The sequence below is a fragment of the Fringilla coelebs genome (assembly GCF_963513975.1).
Source record: "Fringilla coelebs genome assembly, chromosome: 2".
NCBI lineage: Eukaryota > Metazoa > Chordata > Aves > Passeriformes > Fringillidae > Fringilla > Fringilla coelebs.
In genome coordinates, this window is record NC_140029.1 from 92,328,710 (window position 1) to 92,349,534 (window position 20,825).

Here is a 20,825-nt window from a genome sequence, read left to right on the forward strand (position 1 = left end):
ACGGGCACAGCCCTGGCAGGGATAAGAAAGACTGCTGAAGTGGAGCTACACAGAGCTGAACATTTAACTACAATATGCAGAAATGGAAACATCTTCCATCTCACAGCCTTCAACATCAGGCACTCTTCACCTCCTAGAAATTCATACACTTGCTAAGCCATATGGGCTTTCAAGTGCTTTACAGCATCCTACTACAACTCTAGTCTTATTAAAAATCTTGTCAGTAACTGTGAACGATGAAATTGTGCCCCATCAAATGATGCAAGATAGTCCGTATCTCGTAGAATTTTGACCTCAGTACTTTTCATACACATTCATACTTCTCTGTGTCTAACACCCTCCAGGCACAGTTTCAAAGTCATTTCAACACCATGCGGGCTAGAAGCACTTTTTTAAGGGGATGCTGTAATTTTACATAATCATGACTCCAGAAAAAATCCAGACTCCCTAACCAGATATGTCTCACACTAACCCTGCAGACATGAACCCTGCAGACAGAGGCCACAGAAGGAGTAAATTAGAATGTGAATTAAAACATGAAATTTCCTAGATATGCAATTGTTTTGCTTTATTTATTTTATCTTTAACTGAAGCCCTAAAGTGGACTTTTCCTGAGAAGACAAGCAGAAAATCTGGAACCTGAGAAGAATCTAAAGAAGCTGCCTTACAGATGTGCCTATCTGAATACATATGTATACATATATATAACAAGTAACTGCCCTAGGATGTTTCAGTAGAGCTCTTATAAGCATCAAGCATTGTCATACATGCAAATAGAAATGGTCTGAGTTCATGAGGAAATCCTGAAAAGATAACAGAGGTTATTTTATCCTTCAGGGAGCCTGTGTTCTTAGCTTGGACTCAGTCCTCACCAGTCAGTCTTGTTAAGACTTCTCCCCTTCAAACAAGGAACCACCTAATTAGGTAGTTTGAGAATAGTTTATGATGAACAATAACAAATAACAGCAAGGGGAAACAAAAGGGAAAATAGGGGCATTCAACAATTTCATATTGAGAAAGATACGAGGAAACATCTCCAAGACAATGCAAAACCAACTCTAGAGCCCACACCAAAAGACAGAGTTCAAAATTATAGGAATAGAAGGAGAGGAACAACCAGCAGTTAGTGACCTAGCTGGTTTAAGTTCAGCGAGAATCTCAAAAGTCAGAACACCAGTGCTACATAGCCTCAGTGAAATGGAGAAGGTGGTCAATGGAAATGACTGAAGACACAGAAGACCCAACACCACCTACCACATGCTCAGGACCGGAGAACCAGCACTCTGGAAGCTAAGGGAGAAGCAGCTCTTGGAGGACATTAAGTCTGCACAGGGATGGAGCCTAGGATATGGTGTACATCTCTGTGGGAAACGAATGGCTTTTCAGACACCTGATTGTATTCCCTGGAAACATTTTGATAGGAAAAACAATTTGTTAGGCCTGAATGACTTCTTGGAATAAATCAATTTTCCTCCTTTACCAGGACTGACCACACAACTCACAGAAACCAGCATAAAACCAGTTACAGCTGGCCTAAACTATACAAGTAGAAATAAAATGGTCTTGAACACTCCACATGCTGGTGAAAGCCTTCCTGCTCATTCCAGGAGAGGCTGATACTGGCCATGACTGGGGAAAAGACACTGAACTGGGCAGAATACCTGTGAGGTACCTTTTGTGAGGCCCTTCTTACCCTGCATGTAAGGCAAGAAAAGCATGGCAGCTTTTCTTCCCTGGTCAACTGGCCCAAGCAGTCCAGTAGTGATCACTGGATTTTGTTCTACAAGTTCTGTTTCCAAGTGAAGAAAGGAAGCCAGTGGGCTGGGGTGCTTGGCATCAATAGAGGGAGAAACATCTGCTTATGGAATGCAGGTGGCTGCAAAATCTTAATTTTTTTTCTTTTTCTATTTTTTTTCTTTTTCATAGGAAAGAGCATTCCCCATGGCTACACACACAGACATCAGATTTAAAAATAGCCAAGTTCCACCTCGACTGTGGGTGAGTGAAAGACAGAAGACAGATGCATTGGCTGCCAGCTAGACTTGACATCTACTTTTTCTTTCCTCACCCTGGCAGCCAGCAGTTGCACACATGTGCACAGGTAAGGTCCTCAGTGGCAAAGCACATGGTGTCTGCCTCCCGCTCCGTTCACTGACTGCTGCCTGCCAGCCGTGTGTGTCTGGGAGCCACGTAAACCCACACTCGCCATTTAGTGATCAGGCCTGTATAAAAATCACCAAATTCCTCCTATTTGTCCTACTTAATTCACAAATTCCTCACTAGTCATTTATGCGTGGGGAATGCTATCGAGTTAATTGCAAAGGTTAACACATTTCTGTTTCTGGCTTGTTTTGTTAACTCCTTTAGTGCTTGATCCACATGGACAATTTCCATGGCTCCAACCTATATAATGATTATGTGTGCTTGTGCATGACTGGTCTCACTTTTAGACCCTGGCCCAGGTCAATTAAAGGTGATCAATTTCAAGGAACAAGTCTTGGTCTTGCTTCCTTCCCCTTACCCAGACTGCAGGAGATTCCTCCTCTGTTTCTTCACTGGCTTTAATCCACCCACTGTTTATGCTTCCAACCAAATTCATTCATTGAAAACATAAGGCACTACTGCCCACATACTCAATGATACTCTTCATGTGCTCATCAGCAATAGAAGCCACAGTAATTCAGCAAACTTGGCTACTTTATTTGCAAACATGTTTACAAGCATCTCTTTATTCATTTACCTAAATCATGTGGCTCACAGAGAAGTCCTTTCCATGGGAATTTATGAATGCTAAAAAGTCACATGCATTCAAACAACAAATTGACAAATTCAGAAAAGGAAAATTCATCCTGTGCATTAAACTTTGATTAACTGGATGTCAGGGCACTATTTGAGGGCGGGATCACTGTAGATTTACGTTATTCTTACAGGTTTCCATCTTTTGGTAATGCTGAAAACAAGATACCTTTGGTCTAACCCACTGTGGACATTCTTAGGTTTTTACATGTTTTCCATAACTTTAGTGTGATATGATGTCCTAATAAACCTGTCCTAATAAGCCAGGAGCATCCAGGCTGCATTAGGGTCTTACAGACACACTGTAGAGCACAGTAAGTATTTCTTGTTCTAAATTCAGAGCTTGGCATGCTAAGCATCACGTTTCTGGTCCAGGAATATGGACAGAAAGAATGGAAAATATCCCATTATCAGAACAAACTTAGAAACAGACTTGGTCTCTTCTGCATAATGACAAGACATTGAATTTTATCCAGTTTAACAAAAAGAAGGCTGCAGAACTGATATGGCCACAACTAATGAATACTGACCTAGGAAGGACCAACAGATGTCTGGGTTTACTCAGGCATGTCTTCTCTTTTTGAAATGTTTGCCCAGGTGGAATTTTCCCATTTGTCAAAAATTCCCAAACATTTGACCTGAGCAGCAGCAATAACTGTAGCTATGCTCTGCATGACCAGAAAGTCCAAGCTAATAACTGGTGTATGCAGACATATCAGCAGTACAGCACACATGCATATACCTGTTTAAAACATCCCACCTAAACTTGATAACATAGTAAAAGAGAACTCTTAATCCAGGGGCCAAGAAAATCCCACAGCTGGATGCTGCAGGTCTGCGTACTCATTTTTCACATCAGTGTTTCCAACAGTGGGGAGAAACAGCTGGTGGAGTAACTTTCCAGGCATCATTGGGAATCCTCCACCACCATCAAATGTTTAAACCATGAGTGGGTATTATTTCAAAAAAATACTCCTAAAGGAAATGAAGAGGGAAGTCCTGTAGCCTTCAACTTGTGGGGAGATGCTGACAGTGGTCCCTTCTGCCTTTAAAAACTCCTCATCATCCTCCATTTCTCAAAATACCCTTCTATCAGGAGAGCTGTGACTACTCACTGGCATCACAAGGACGATCTTTGGAGAGGTCAAGACAATGTGGCAGTGAAGGGGCATGACCACCCTCATGAGCACACCTGGCTCTTTACAGTGGCAGCTGGATCTTAATGCCATGTCTCCTCTAGTCCAACAAGCAAAGGAAAAGACTGGAAGTGGAGACCCAGAGACATAAGCCAAAGGCTGCACTCAGACAAAAAAGAATAGGATTTTGTCCGAAAGCCATACATCTGAACAAGAGACTACTGATTTAAACATAGCAGCCACTCCCAGGGAAATCACACTCGTATTTGCGATGGAGCAGCTGAGGGTCCTGCCTGTCCCACAAACACTGGCAGACCTCAGCCAGGGTAAACTCACATCCAGACCTGGTGGCCCTAGTACCTCTGTTCATGGGACACTATTTTTTTCCCCTTACCCAGCTGCAGGCTGTTCCTGCCAGCAGCCTCTAAGCTCCCAACCTGTTATTAAAACAGCCTCAGAGAAAGTAAACATGACCAATGGAAAAACAAAAAATATCACCCAAATGTCTAAGGAAACCATGAGCTACATCCAGCACAGATTTTTCAAAAGGACAAGGATTTTCATGGCTCAGTGTTCTAATTTGTTTGACCGTTTATTTCCAAGGAACACATCCAAGAGTGACAAGCTCCATTTATTTCAATGGGCAGCATATGCCAGCAACGTGAATGGCGTACGCTATAAAAGAGAATGGATGTTCTCAAGCATCCTAGAAAGCTGTCCTTTCGGTAGACAGAGGACATGGAGGTAATGGAAATGCAGCTCTGCTCTAACAAGCAACACCATAAAAGCAGCATCCTGGGTTCTCATGCAGACCTGAGAGATTTGCTCAAGCTGAAAGTGAAAAATTATTACCTAATACCTGGCCCAGCGCTGGAGAGAGCAGTTGGATTCTCTCATTATTCTACTTTTCTGGGCCAGAAGGACATCTCCTTGGGACATATGGCCACTTCAGGGTGTTAGTGCTTCACCCTTTTAGACTTTCAGAGACTACCCACTAACCAAGACTATTCTCACAAATTATATCACCTTCAAATCATTGTCTGATGTGAATATGAGATGTTCACACAAGAAAGCGCCCTCTTTTCATAAAATACCATCAGCACTGTTTTCAGTCTTGTCTCTCTGTACTACATCCTGAAGACAATCCTCTTCTGAATCTTACCTTTCCAAAGTTTGATTCCACTGAAGCCTGAAAAACCGTGAGTTGTGAGTCTCTGTCACAAATTCAGTACCACCTATAACCTGATATTGTTTGGTGGCCTGTGACACTTTACTGTAAGTCTCACAGGAGTGGGGAACTTTTACTGGATATCATTAATGAATTATCTAATATTAGTTCTGTGTTAGGACTTACCTAGGGAGCAGTCTAGTTCATAAGGTTTTATTGACTTGTCAGCAAGCACTGGAAGTCAAAATAGAATTATTCTCATCTTGCTTTTCAGTGAGATGGCCCCAACAAAGATTGGGTGTGGCTTTGTTCATACTGAGTCTTCGGACACCTTCTCTGAGTTTCATTCTCATTAAACTTAAGAGATTGCTGGGAAGGAGCAGTGTGAGCTATAATGCTGTCCACAGGAAACCACCCCCCCCTTCTGTACCTCCATCCAGGCAACATCTCAAACCAGGTAGAGAAGAAGAGATGTTCCTGACTCCCTTACAGCCCTCCAGCATGGTAAAATGAAATCCTGAATTCTCCTTCAGGAGATTCATGTCCACGTGTGCTGCAAGGCTCACTATTCTGGATTTAGTCTGCAGTAAGGCCACAGCCATACAATACCCCTGGATGCCCATTGTACAGACTGGAGACCCTTAGTGAGACTGTTTTTCCTATTCACTTTCTCTTCAGCAGGTGCAGCTTGTAGGTTGCAGTTCCATCTTTTATAGAGAAGCCACATCAATGTTGTTCATGCCATTGAGGGCATCTTTGAAACCTTTGAAACCATCTTTGTGTAGGAATCTTAGCTTGCCTTGATGCCAGTGAGGTGCTTGCTTAGTGAAGAAGCCAACCATAGACTTGTGGCTGGCTCTGTGTGTATTTGGGGATATAAATCAAAACAAAATCAAAAATATAAATCATAATAAATCATTGAGAGCATACTGATCGCCAGCATGTAGATCTCCACTTGCTGTGAGCTATTTCTTAGGGAAAAGACGAAAAATGGTTGAGGGAAAGCTATAGTCATCCTTCCTTTGTCAAAGTGGAACTTTTCATTTCCATCAAATGCACTTTTGTTCCTCAATTTCTGATTGTTTCAAGTGACTTCCACGCCTGGGCCAGTTGGCCCCATGTATGCTGAGCTCTCAAAACAAGCCTCTTGCTCCAGGTGTGAGTGGTGAGAGTCAGGAGAGCTCTCTGCTGGGAGAATTTGGCCCTGCTTCTGGGCTTTGGGGCTTTATTAGGTCAAAGAAGAGCCAGGCTGTCAGCTCCAGCACTTCTGACTGGCCTTTTATGGCTAAAGATACAGACTACACCCTGTGTCTTGCAGTTGATGTGAGAAGATTTGCAGTATCCCAGCAGAGAGGTTTGGGAAGACACCCCAGGCCTGGCATGCCCAGGGCAAACTGGGATCCTCTAGATTTAACACATCTGGCAGTGGGGTAATAGAATCCCAGGGGCAGTAACCAGTGCTTTACAAGGTGTCAAAATTGTCCATCATAACCGAACAGCATTGTGAAGCAACTGTGTGGTCTTTTCCTGAAAATTAAAACTAAAAAGCAAGCCATATGATGACAGCATCTGTAGCAGAGAGCAGGGTGGCTTGCATGAATTAGCAGCTTCCTGGCTGTTATCTGTGGCAGTCTTAGCCAGCTACTTATTCCATCACCTGCAGCTTCTGTGGGCTGAGGCCTCAGACTTACACCTTGGGGAGCACTGCAAGCCAAAGCCCCCAGCACAGAGCCACAGTCAAAAAAGAGCTAGAGAAGGTCTCCTCCCCAGCTTTCTCATTGAAGTCTGGGATCATGGTCATTTGATGGAATGGGATCTTGAGTCTTGAAATGTGGAGCACTGTGACCTTGAACAGCTCAGATCCTGATCTCCAAAGAGCACCTGTGAAAGTTACCAGTAAGGTGGGCTGACTGGGGATGTACCACAGCCCCAGTGACTTGCATCTGAATCTTCCTGGCATGTCCCACTGCAGGCAAGAATAGATTAGCCAAGAATCTCCAGAAGCCCTGCTGAAATCATGTTGGATATCCATAGAACCAGTGCCAATATGTGGGGTCAGAGCAAGTGATAGCCTCTTGCTGCCTTGGAGACTTGTTATGGGTATGGGAAGAGAGATCCCCAAATTTCCCTGGGAGAAGTGCTCATTAGGGTCCACTTTCAGGTATTTCTTTCCCTAGTGGGCCAGGTGTCATGCAGGGGGCTTATATTCTGTGCAACAGTATCCACCATTAAAAAAAAAAACAGACAAAACCCAAAATTACTGAGGTATGTTACTCATTCTTGTTAAGGTAATGTAAATCATATCAAGTGCAGAATCTTTCCCCTTTCAGAGATCTTCGAGCCTGTTGCATATGGATGACCTTCAGGGATCCCTGCAAGTGTCTTCCTGCCACCTCTCTCCCATGCTTCCCACTGATGGGATCCAGAACCACTCACTGAGCTGCTGGTGAGCAGCAGAATCAGTTCTGCTCTGTCTTACCCACCCCTCCTGCTGTCCCTTTTTGGGGGCTCTAAAGAGAGCTTACCAGTACAGGCTCCTGGCACAGAAAAGTCCCCATGGAAGAAGATGATTACACCCAGAAAAGTGGCTATGGCACCCATTTGAAGGGATCTGCAGGGAGGGTAATGGGGATCAAAGCAGAGAAGGCACTGCCATCTGGCAGGGGCTGGAGCAGGGTGACAGCAAGAGGAGTCACTTTGGTCACAGGCATCCCCTGACTCAGGCACGAAGGGGCCTGGCTCCATCCAGTCTCTTGAGAGCAGAAAAGCCACAGACTCATGGCTGACTCCCTCGCCTCATTGTCCGTGCACTGGAGCACGGAGGGCAGGAGGCAGAGGGAGTGTAGGAGCCTTTCTGTCCCCCTGGCTCTGACAGGTCCACGCCTGCCACGCATTGGGATTGGGGGTGGGTGAGAGACAGGGCAGGGGGACTGCCAAAATAAACGAACTAAGAAACCAGTCTCCTGGTTGGATGATTCTCCACAAGCTTGGTATACATGATGCAAATTGATGTTTAAAGCTTATTTATTAGCTTACATGCGAAATGCCAGCGGTGTTTTTCTAGATCAGTGGGTATCCAATATTTGGGCGGGGGGAGACGACAGCAGTGGGAGCAAGCATGGCTAGAGACTGTATATCCAGAGGCTAGGGTTTATATCATGGGCTGCTCTCGACTGTTATAATTTGTGGCACAGATTCAGCGAGAATCTGATCTGCTGAAAATATTTGGGCTGTGAAAACTCCCACACTGTGACAGATGTCAAGTCCAATTAAGTGACTCGTGTCCAGGTTTCTGTCCAATAGGCTTTCCCATTAAATACCAATTTAAGAGGGAAAAAATGCCGCCCCCTTTTCTCCGAGCCTTTATCTCTTCCGACCATCTCTAGGCGAAACCCTTTGGTACCAGAAGTGGAGCCACACGCATCTCTGCTCCGTCTGTCTGTCTCGCCCCTGCCACCTTCCGCACCCCTCCTTGGCTTCTTTGCCACTCCGGGAGGGGTGGGAGGAGGAACTGCACTTTCTTTTAATGCATGTGAGCGTACCTTGTCCTGCACCGCCGTTATCTCTCACAGCCGCTCCGAACCCGCGCCGAGATTTTCGTTTATTTCGTTTCGTTTTTCTTTTTCAGCGTTCGCATATTTTCCTTTATTTTTCACTCGAAAGATGCAGGAGGAGTTAGGAAGCTCAGGGACGGATGGGGGTTTCGTTTATCCTTTTTCTTCTCCCCTCGCCAGTTCTTGAAGGACCAGAAGAAGAACTAAACCAAACATTCATTTTCCGACGGCGTCTCCCCGGCTCCTGCCCCTCTCCGCCGGACCGGTGAATTAACAAAACCTCACGTTACGACCCCCATCCCCCCCCCCCAAAAAAAAAAATAGAGAAGAAAGGAGGGAGCGACGCATTGTTACCCCGACCCGCGGCGTGCCTGTGCGCCGGGCCGCGGCTGAACAAAGCCGGCAGCGCCGCGCCGGGCTCCGCGCCCCGGGCTCCGGGCTCCGCGCCCCGGGCCCCGCGACCGGCCCGGCCCGGCCCGGGAGCGGCGGGGCTGCCGCAGGGAAGGAGAGGCTCAGGGGGCGGGAGAGAGGGAATAAACCCGGACGGTGCCGGTGCTGTCGCCGCATCCCTTTTGTTATTTATCGCGGTCGGGGAAGAGGAGGAAGAAAAGCGGGGGAGAGGGCACTTTCCTCCTCTAAAACCGACCGGCCGAAGCTGCCGGTGCGCTGAAGCCGCTGCCCCGGACAAGCGGGCAGAGGAGGACTTTGATGGGGAAACGCTTTTTCTCCCCTGATGCATCGTAAGTAACTTAAGTTGTTATTTATACTCCGCAAACAAACACGACAGTATATCTCCCATCTCTGGAGCGCTGGAGGCCGCGGCGAGGGATGAGATCTGCCTTTCCCAAGTCGAGCAGGACACTTTTTCGCTCGTAATTAATTTTATTTGATTTTGATTTTTTAATTTTTTCATGCTCCGCTTCCGAAGGGTCATTTGAACTGTAAAGGAATCGCCGAGGGGGCGAGGGGACCTGGAGAGAGAGCCTATCCAAACGACTCCACCGAGGTAAGCAGCCTTAACAATATGTTTCCCTTTTGCAGGTAGCAGGGGGCATGGGTTTACTGTAATAATAATACTAATAATTTTTTTTTTTTAATAGAGAGGGGGGAGGGGGTAAAGAGCCTCTTTCCAGATCAGCTCGCCAAACCCCACCGTACAGATAAATCCAAATCAAAGCGAAAAATTCAACACACACCGGTAGAGAAACCTCTAAGCAACTTTCTTCAGGAACCACCGCTTTAATTGCCCGTTTTCGTACAATCACCCTGCAAATCTTGCCTCTCTAACCTGCTTTTTGCATAAGCCCCCTCGCTTGGGTGCCAGTTGAAAGGTGATTTTAAACCTTTCCTCTGTATCTTTTTGCCCCACGAGATCACTGATACCTGACTTGCGCGCTAATGGTTTTTTTCCCTATCCCTGCCTTGTGGGCCTGATTAACGCTCCCTATTAAAAACCGAAGAGGAAGCGTTTCCGACGGCCCTGGCAAGAGACGGCCCTTTCCCAGAGAAGGAAGAGGTCTTCTTTCCCACTCCCCAGTCCTGGCTCCCTGCGCACCCCGGCCGCTGAGCCTCGGCCCCCGGCGGAGCCCCTCTGCCCCGCCATGCGTGCCCGGCGTCTCGCCCCGCTGGGAGCAGCTTGGCTCTATCCCTGCCTGGGGAGAACTTCTCCTGCCCATGTGCTTGTTATTATTATTATTATTATTGTTGTTAACAACAGCAATAATAATAGTTTATTTTTCCCAACCGGGTCTGAGGCCCGACTGGGACTTTGCCTGGAAACTTTATGTGGAAATACTTTGCAGTCTTAATTCGGGGGAAGGGAGGATGCGATGTTCCCTCCTCCATCGGGTTCGTTCCCCACCTCTCTCGACACCCCAGCTGCACACACGCACGCACGCACACACACACACACACACACATTTGTGTCCAAGGTTATTCACTAGTTGCCTGATGTATTGTTTTATTACATGCCGGCATGTCCACGGACGCGCTCGGATTTGTATTGCTGTCTACATGACAGATGGTGCTCTGTGAGGCCGCAAGAAGATACGATTCAATTTTCTTTTGAAAGGCACGTCCGCATTTATTTATTTATTTATTTAGCCTCCCCCTCTTTTCGCGCAGGGAGGGGAGAGGAGGGAAAATTTAAAGGGATGGAAAAGTTCGGCCTCTGCTTTGAGGTTTTGTTTCTTTTTGAATCCGACGCTTAGGAAACGGAAACTCTCCAAACATTCCCATTTGATCGCTAGTAAATCGCTATCTGCACAATTAGCAGCAGGAAAGGAAAGAAAGAAAAAGAAAAAAAGAAGGAGCGCAGAGAAAAGAGCGTAGGGGAGAGCCTAGCAGATACATCGGGTCCCGCAGGGATTGGGAAAATAAATCTCCCCACTGGCCTTGTTATATTTGTGGAGCCTTGAGCTGTGTATTTAAAAGTATCATGTCTGTAGCCTGGATCCCACAGAGCGTTTCCGAAAGAGAAACAGTTAAGCAGAAACTGGCAGGCTAGAAAGGACAATATTAAAATTGGGGGCCTGGACGGAGAGGGAGGCGGGGAATCACCATATCATTGAAACACTGGATATTAGCTTGCTTTAAAAAAAAAAATCTTCTATTGCTCTCTGGGCCTGTTTCAACACCCAAGGAAGTGCAGGGAATAACGGCAGGAAGTATATTCCGCTGAACCTGCCGTCAAACGCTAGAGAAGGGATGCATAAATGATGGGGTATCGTTTATCCCCGATATTGCTCTCATTAGTACTCCCCGAAGGAGCCGCAACTCGCCCACTCGGCTCTCCCCCCGCCTCGGTCGGGTGGTACCGGCGCCGGGGACAGGGCGCGGGGACCGGCGTGTCCCTCGTGTCCCTGCTCCCCGCCTCGCCCCTGGATCCTGGGGCCGGGGCCCTGACCCGCTCTCTTTGCTTCTCTGTCTCGGGAAGGCTCCTCCGCCCCCTCCAAGATGATGCTTAGCCCGGACCAAGCTGCCGACTCCGACCACCCCTCCTCGGCGCCCTCCGACCCGGAGTCCCTGGGCGGCGCGGACGCCCAGGCGCTCAGCTGCTGCGTCTCCGACCCGGAGCCCGCCGAGGGCGGCGGCGGCGAGGGCCGGGGCGGCGGCGGCGGCGAGGGCCGCGGCGGGGGCCGGCCCGGGCTGCACCCGCCGCCGCTGAGCCGGGAGGAGAAGCGCCGGCGGCGCCGCGCCACGGCCAAGTACCGCTCGGCCCACGCCACGCGTGAGCGGATCCGCGTGGAGGCCTTCAACCTGGCCTTCGCCGAGCTGCGCAAGCTGCTGCCCACCCTGCCCCCCGACAAGAAGCTCTCCAAGATCGAGATCCTGCGCCTCGCCATCTGCTACATCTCCTATCTCAACCACGTGCTGGACGTGTAGCGCCCGACGGACGCCCGGAGCCCCGGGACCCCCAGTCCTGTCGCCCCGGGTCCGGCCGCGGCGGGCAGCGCCTTCCCCGGGGCGGGCGACGGGGCGGGGGTCCCCGCTGCTTGTGCTCCTCCCGGAGGGCTCCCGCCCGGTCGAGAGCCCCGCTTTTCGAAGAGAAGTGTAAAACCGGATTGTCTCTTCAGGCTGTCAAGTGCCCCTTTATATATATCCAAAAACATCTACTTGTGACCTTAAACGTGTGACCCATGGGTGCAGTTAAAAATAACTATTTTTTATTTATGGTAGAAGGAGTTGACAATTTATTTTTTTCAAGATTTATTTATTTTTCAGAGTGGTGGCAATTTTACTTTGGATACTTCGTGCCAATTGGTTTCTATAGTCGGGTGTTTACACTTTCTCCTGTGGAATATTATGTTTGACTTTATGAGTGTTTGTTGGGATCAATTCAGTGTTCATTTTATTTTCTTTTTAATTTATTTTTTACCTCCAATTACATTGCACTTGTGTACCACAAACCTCCCCTCCCTCCCTGTTTATAAGTATATTTTATATATATCAAGGCATTTGTTCTTGACCTTTTTTCTTTCTTTCCTTGTGTGGGATCAACAACCACTAGCACTTAACTAGGAGAGGTTTTTTTTTAAACTTGTTGTTATTCTGATCTATAGTTGAGTCTGAAAAGTACTTTGCAAATCGTTTATAAGGGAAGTAGTTTCTTTGTGTGTGTATATGTGCGTGTGTGTACACATGCATGTGTGTGGGAGTGAGCGTGGGTGTGTATGTGTGTGGTATATTTTTAGGAAAGGACATTTTTTCCTAAAAAAAAAAAGAAAAAAAAAAAGAAAGAAAAGTAAATCCAGGACTGCTTTCCTTTGTGACAACCAAAAAAATTCTATAACCTGAAAATGTTTCATGTTCTTTGCTGTGAATCTCTTAAAACAAGAAGCGCATTTTAGGGACAAAAGAGAAAAAGAAAAAAAAACCACATCTGCTATCCAAAGATTTTAGTCTTTTTCAGGGTTTTTTTGTGTGTCTATGTTGCTTTATATAATGCAATATTTTGTAGTGAAAATAGATAAATCTGGTTTCTATCTGATGCGTTTTTCATATCTCTCATGAATGGTGAGCTGTTTTGCATATAAATAAAAGTATCAAATAAAAGCTGTTTTTTCCTAATTATTTTTCCCTGTTGGTCCTTCTGTAAGACAGACATGAGATGTCCTTATGAATAAGGATTGCAAAGGCTTCTCAAGTCGTGCGTGGGAAGCTTCAACAGGTTACCTGCCTCTTCCTAGGGAGACTCAGACTGCAGTCCCTCCACCACAGCTCCCCTGCTCCAGCTGCTCTCAGCAGGCTGCCCTGCCCAAATGCAAAGGAGACACAGAACCCTTGCTGTCACTTTCTCCCAGTCTCATCATGACTGGCATCTGGTCACATGTTCCAAAGTTCAAGCTGTACAATCCAATCTGATGGTTGTAAGCACCTGTTTTGCTACCTCACTCTTTGAAATGTCTGGCTTTGCCACCCAAATGTATGTGTTGTGTCCTGCCTGAGTGCACTGGGTTTTCTTTCTCTTATTTAAATTCATCTTTGATCTCTCTCTGACCAGGTCTTATTCTACTGAAACCAAGGAAAAATCTTGTGCCCTTTCCCACTTTAGAAAACCTCAACCATAATTTTTCATACAAGGCTTCATTGCCAAATCTTGTAATTCGAAACCTTGAACAGATTACAGACTCAATGGCAGACAGGTTATTACCTGAGTAATGTGAGACTGTCTCATTTATTAAACCCTTTCCTTGTTTCCCACAAGAGGTTAATTTTACCTATAATGTGAATACTGCCATTGACTCTGGTGGCTGCATCATCCATTCTTACTTGCTGGAGAGATAAAACCCTCCCCTCTACCCCATTTTTATGGCTGACACTTTGCACAGCGATTTAATTAAGTGTGGTCTTGACCAGCTGAAAAGCTGCATGCAGAAAACCTGTCAAAGGGACTGTTAATTCCATTTCCTACAAATACATGCTTGCCATGTCCCAAGGGAGCACACACTGGTTTGGTAGTTCAATGCACAGGTTTTCAAATCCTGCATTTCAGGGCCGAAGTAACTCCATCAACTTTGGAGTTGGCTTCCTTTGGGACAGGTTTTTTTCTTAGGTTCAATATCAGGGCGCTGTGTTGAGTTTGATGTAATTGACTGAGTGATATTATAAATCCTGCCATCCAAAAAGCCTTCATGCTACCAGCATTTGGAAGGACTTAGTTAATGAAAAGATAAACATATTATTTCCTTCTTGACCATTGGGTTTTAGGGGGAAAGAGTGCTCTGCAACACCTGAGTGTAAAGTATGATGGCTGCAGTCACTGGCATTTGTAGGTGTCAACTCCACATTCCCCCCGGCCTCACTTCCCCTTCTGGGGGTCTCGCACACATGTCAGAGGCACAGGCTGAGATAATGCTTGAGTCTCAGGTTCCCAGCCACGTGATCCTGTGCCCAAGTGAGAAGCCAGAAAGGCTGCTGTGTTGCGAGCAAAGAAGAGCACAGCATGAAGATGTGTGGGAACAGGCTCAGGAAGTCGGAAAATCTTGTGGGCTGTTCCATTCTTACCATCCCTGAGACAACAGAGAGCCTGACTGCACTCAGACGCAGAGCAGCAAGGGCTTTGCTTTTGGTGGTATCCAAAGGGTCAGATATCAAGTTTAACCTGCAAAAGTGTCAGGGCACTTGACCTGAAGAGATGTGCTTTTCTTCCCAAGTTTTATCTGATGTAAGAAATTGCTTTTTCCTACAAGTCCTGTCTCACTTCCACACACTCAACACCTTGTTTAAATCCTGTCCCCACCATAACATCACCCCAACTACTTCTATTTTTCCTGCTGGCATCAAGAAGGAAGCTCATTCCCATTTAGCAGTTGATGAGTGTTGAAAACAGAATGTAGGTTTTGCTCCCACATTCCACACCTTTTTTTTTTTATTCTTAAGGAGCTGAATAGTATGCACAAGCTACAAGGCCCATGGAAAAAACAAGGCTGCATGGCCAAGTGCTCAGAAGTTGATTTATGAAGAATGGGTAAACAAATTTAGCTCCATCTCATTGCAAGTCTGGGTTAAATAGCAATAAAGTCTAATTATATAATCAAAGTTTGCCTATGTCTATGTTCCCTCAGCAATAAAGGAATGAATGACCTTGAATGACAATACTATAGGAGGAATGGGGTTGGAACTGCTGAATGGAAGTTTATATCACATTCAGTCATTTCAACAATTGGAAGGGAAGAGACACAGTTAATATTTCCTGATATTTTAGCTATATTCAGATACTTTTCTTTCGCAACTGAAGGGGAGCTCATCCTACCAACCACGAAAGAAAGTGCACTTAAAAGGCAGAGAAGGCAGAGCACTACCTCTGGACCTTTAGCTGATTCTAAAAGAGGGACTTTAGGCCTGAGCAGAATACAATATATAAAACATTTAAAACGTTATATAAAACATATCAAACATTGAATGGAAACCTCCAGCATTCACAGAGAGCAAGTAGCTCTAATAGATAAACCTAAAATATCCCAGAACAAGAGATATCCAATGCGTGCTAACATTGGGTTATAACACCTATTAAGACACATTTTCAGGCCTGTATGGACTCACAGGGACATGGTGCAATACACACTCACATGCTTTCATTAGGAAGCAGGGCAGCTAATGCATTCATCTGAACCCTGGGAACAGATCCTGACCCTGATACAGCAAACGAGGACAGACAGCAAGCCAAAAGTAACTCCTCCAAATAAACATAATGGTTTTGACAGGACTGTACAGCTAAGGGGAAACTGTATCTAGTACCATACAGTTTCCTAAGAGATTAAAAGATCTCAAGCAAAAAATATTCCAAAATACAGACTTGAATTTATGCTGCTGTTACATATGCACATACAAAAGGAAGAATTTCTGGGCATAGACCATCACTGTCCAGCAAAGTGCATGGTACTGTGCATTCAGGATCACATTACTCCCCAGCCACAAAGTTGTGTCTTATTGTTTGTGTTAAAAAGTGTTTGAGCCAGGTAGGATATGACCACTGATACTTACAGCAGATAGATTCTGAGGGTCTTGGATGTGATTTGATATCTTTGCTGCATTTCTAGCAAAGGGAATGTGTGTGTGATTGGGAATAGATGGGGGGTGGGGAGTGAAGAGGATGTTGTATATGAAACCCAACAAAGAAATGGATCTTTTCCATTATATAGCTGTGAAGAAATAGCAGAGACATTCTATCTATCTCTTCACATATCTATCCATCTAGCCATCCTGTAACCCAATTAACCCAGTTCTTTTAGGGTGAATAAATGTGTTCTAATATCAGCCATTATTTTTCAGTACTCTCAGTTTATTCTCCAGAGTGGGACAGATCAATAACCACAATAGCAACCGACCCAAAAGGAAAAGGCAATCTCCTGGCGCTTCTTATTTATTTCTTCAGAGCCGATTTCGTTTTTCCTGCCTCTTCCCCTGGTGACGGATTTTGCCTTTCCTGCCCAGAATGGCCGTGTTGTTTTATCCTGAGCTCTATTTGCATGTGAGCTTCAGATTCATCTTTGGCTCCTTGCACGGTTTGGGATGAGACCCTCCTGTCCCCAGAGAGGGGGGCAGGTGTTGCTCCAGTCGAGCGAATGGAACCAAATTACAGGACCGTCTGTCGCCTCCTCTGGGAGCCGGCAGAGGGAGGGGAGGAAGGGGAGGGGAGCGGGATGCCGTACGACAGAAAAGAAAAGCAGAACATCATACTGATGCCGATAAGAGGTTGAAAACACGAGTCACCCCAGCCCACAGCCCCACCCAAAACCATGCAGCAGCCACCTGAAAGAGAAATGTCAGGAGCAGAGACAGAAATAAATTGAGTCACTGGGCTGGAATAGCTCAGGCTCAAAATGAAAGAGAACTCAGACCCTGTCCACTTTCAGACACAAGTGCAGGAACAAAGTTGCTGTTTTTCTCAGCTAATGGCTGTGCTCTTTGATGTCACCTCCTCTGTCCTTTCAGAGTAGGCTCCTCTGCTCACCACTGCTCTCCACCACGTCCTCACAGCCTAGATCTCACAGCAGCTCCCGTGCCCCTCCCTCCAGCTGCTCCTTCTGGCCTTCCCACAGCCACCCTGCCCTTCAAGGTCCCTGAGAGAGGCACAACTGTGCAGAGGCGGTTCTGCTCCTCTGCCACCCCACCAGCCCATGCCCTACAGTGCAGCCAGTCCTTGCTCTCACAGGGAGCTGCTTGGTGCTCCAGCTCAGGGCTGGTGTCTCACTTCTCATCCAGGCAGACTTCTACTCAACTGATCTGAGAGAGGGGATGTTACAGACTTACAGTTCTCAAACCCACTTATTTGCTTAAGGCATTCCTAGCAAATTAATAAAAGACCCCCATCTACCCCACCCCCCACCTTGTGTTTGCTGTTTTTTTTGTCCCAAACTCTCCTAGATATGAGTGCACACACACATTGATGTATGCAACGATTGCTCTCAGAGTGTCTGGGGACAGAGTCACTTGAAAAGCAACAGGTGACAGTCGTTCTGCTGTTCCTCACTAAAACAAGGAGAAGATCAGAGAAGAAATTTGTGAAGAATTCAGAGGAGATTCGATAAAAGACAGGAAAAAAGGTGCCATTCGGAGTACTTAAATCAAAGCAAAAACAGCATGGAGTGAATGAATGGCAGAAGAAGCCAGGTCACATAGGTGGAAGGGCCTCATCAATCAACAACTGGGCATAAAATAAAGGATTTTCCATGAGGGTGGTGGGATGTACATATGAACCTGAGGTCTACACCAGGGCATAACAAGGAACAAAAGGCACCTGAAAAGGTAGGCAGCAAACATAGGAAGGGATGGCAGCAGGAAGCGTGAGAAATGAGAAAGATATGAGCGGCTGGGTAGAGCTGCTGGTATGGGGGGATGGGGGAAGATGCTCCAGCAAAGTCAGAAGGAGCAGCTTGCTTGGGGGTTAAAAACGAGTTCAGTCCAGGAACAGACAGGAGCCAGGCAGGAAGGGAACTGGAAGGAGTTGTTAACTATACATTCAAAACTATTCAGGAGAGATCACCACAACTATAGTCATGGCCAGAGGGATGGACTGGCACAGTAACATTTTTTCAAGGACCAAAAGACAAGGGGTTTGTCATATAACATCTATCCTCCAGAGAAATTCTTTGTCTCCTTGCTCAAAACAATTCTGTGCATAGAAGTGGCAGAAGATTTGCAAACCCTAGGGCTAGAGCTCAGCAAGAAAAAGAAAAGAAAAGAAAAGAAAAGAAAAGAAAAGAAAAGAAAAGAAAAGAAAAGAAAAGAAAAGAAAAGAAAAGAAAAGAAAAGAAAAGAAAAGAAAAGAAAAGAAAAGAAAAGAAAAGAAAAGAAAAGAAAAGAAAAGAAAAGAAAAGAAAAGAAAAGAAAAGAAAAGAAATGCAGAACAGAGCAGAGCAGGAGAAAGCAGAATTCCACTGTGCGCAGTAACAGCATTCAAACACAACTCTATACCACATATCAGACCCAATATTCCCAATACCAAGAGTCTGCTGACCATTTAAGCAGTTTCAAGATTTAAGACAGGCTCCAAGACTATCCCAGAAATGATCCCTACAGGATAGAGCCACAAAGCTGTATTGGACTTTTGTTATTCAAGATAATAAAGACAAGGACTGACCATGAAAAATTGCAGAAGGACTGTGTGAGACTGATAAAATAGCACAAGAAATTCAATCTAAATAAAGTGATAAGGTGATGCATGCAGGGAAGAACATTTCTAACTTCACATATCAGTCCTGAGCCAAGCACAGAAGCAAGATCTTGTAGCTATGATATATTGCTTCATGATAACATCAGCTTGGGTCTTCGTGTCATGGAAAAAGAAAATGAAATGTAAGATATTATTATCACCATTGAGAGAATAGAACAGAACAGGTAGAGAGCAAGGTAGAGAGCATCATTATGCCGTGCATAAAACCAAAGTAAGTCTGTATTCTGAGTTCTATGTGCAGCTCTGGTTCAGTCTCAGTAAGAGCAAAGTAAAAGTCCAAAAGCATCTGAGAATGGCAGCAAGGGTAATACAAAGCATGGAATAGCTTCCATGCAGCAAATGACTAAGTAAAAAGGATTGAGCCAGCAGTGATTGTACAGAAAGCCATCATATCACAGTTAATAAGGGAATGGTGGAGAGGGATCAGTTGTTCCCTGTCTCATCCAATGTAATTTGATAACAGGAGGCATCAAATGAAACTGTTGGATGCCAGGCTCAAAACAAACAAAAGGAGGTGCCTTGTCACACCATGTGCAGTGAAACTGTGGAACTCTTTCCTCAGGATGTTGTGAAAGCAAAAATATTACATAAGTTCAAGGACAGAAGCTCACAAAATAGAAATCTGCTGAGGATTTTTAAATGTGTAGAAGTTCCTCCCAACCCAGTCTCTCCTCAAACCACAAATGGCTGAAGGGCAGCAGAACTTTAGCAGGAAGTATCACATAGACCTCTGCTATTATGATATTCCCCAGGCATCTGCTTTGGCTCCCATTTGCACTGGGATGTTGGGATAGATGGATTTTCAGGTTAGCTCAGTCTCCATCTTCATGATCTGAAGGAAACAGATCTTTGACAGATGCCTTGGTCTCTTTGGACCTGAACACAAAAGCTGTCTACAAAAGCTGTCTGTAAGGTGAGTCCTCAGTGGGCCAATGTGACAAGATAAATGTAATCTTTTACATAGGGAGGGAGGGAGGACTTGTTCCCTGGGACAATAAGCATAACAAATGTGGTTTTTCTGAAAGTCAAAAGGTTGGAGTTTGATGTCAAACACATAAAGGTAAGCTCACAGCAGTTCCATGATCTCAAAGGAGTTACCTATGATTGCCACCAGAGTAACAATCCTAGAAGGATCCTGAAGATAATCATGGTATGGTAGGATGGTCAAATGTAGGATGGGGCCTGCCTTGAATTTGGACCCAATCTCCTTGTCCTGACATATTTTTCAGACTGTACTTTGACAGGACTGCCTTCTGAACATGTAGGTTCTATTAGTCAGGGTCACAGCTTCTTATCTTGCTTGAATTGCCCCAAGAAGATCAAAGCTCTGGAGACCTTAAATAATATTGATCTAGCAAAGTGTTTGAAAGAAGAAAGGACTGCTGAGAGACTTGAAGAGTTTAGATTCAGCCACTGTGTTCATCAGAACCTAGAATTTTGGTATACTTCAGATTCAAACCTCAAAAATGAGGATGAAACAAGGAAAATGAAGGGAAAGTTAAAATTATAACAGAGAGAGGAGGAGTGAAAATAGTGGTTTTCATGAACTATGGGAGTAATGGACAATCATCTTCTAAGCTCATCCCAATGGGGCTTTTTTGTGTGATCAGAGGTGTCTCAGACAAACACCCAGTCTCAGACTCCATAAGCAGTCATTCAGAAAATTCAGTACAGAGCAGCTTAAATCTTGTGGCCAGAGACCACCTCCTGTATGAGGCAGATCTTGCTGACCAGCTAGGAAGGGAGTCTACAAAAGTGGTTTGGGGGCACTCAACCCATTTTCTTGATGGGGACACAGAACACAAAAAGGATCCAGAGATTCAGAAATTATCTTTAAACACTAAAGTCACTTTGCTGTACGTAATCATATGACTGTCTCAAAGACTACACTCTCTAATTCAGGTTCTATCAGAGAAAGTATTGCTTTCAAAGAAAAGTGTCTTTAAAAGCTGTAGAGCAGGCCCCTTGTCTCTGGCAATTCAGTGTTCCCCACA

The 20,825-nt window shown here is 45.5% G+C and overlaps 1 protein-coding gene across 1 annotated transcript; it reads left to right on the top strand.

The window, feature by feature from the left end:
* Positions 1–11,609: 11,609 nt before the first annotated feature.
* NHLH2 (nescient helix-loop-helix 2) lies at positions 11,610–12,038 on the top strand (the record flags this gene model as incomplete). The annotated part of the gene is made up of 1 exon (XM_084227132.1): positions 11,610–12,038. One exon carries the CDS (start codon positions 11,610–11,612, stop codon positions 12,036–12,038), a length of 429 nt encoding a protein of 142 aa, XP_084083258.1.
* Positions 12,039–20,825: the final 8,787 nt, after the last annotated feature.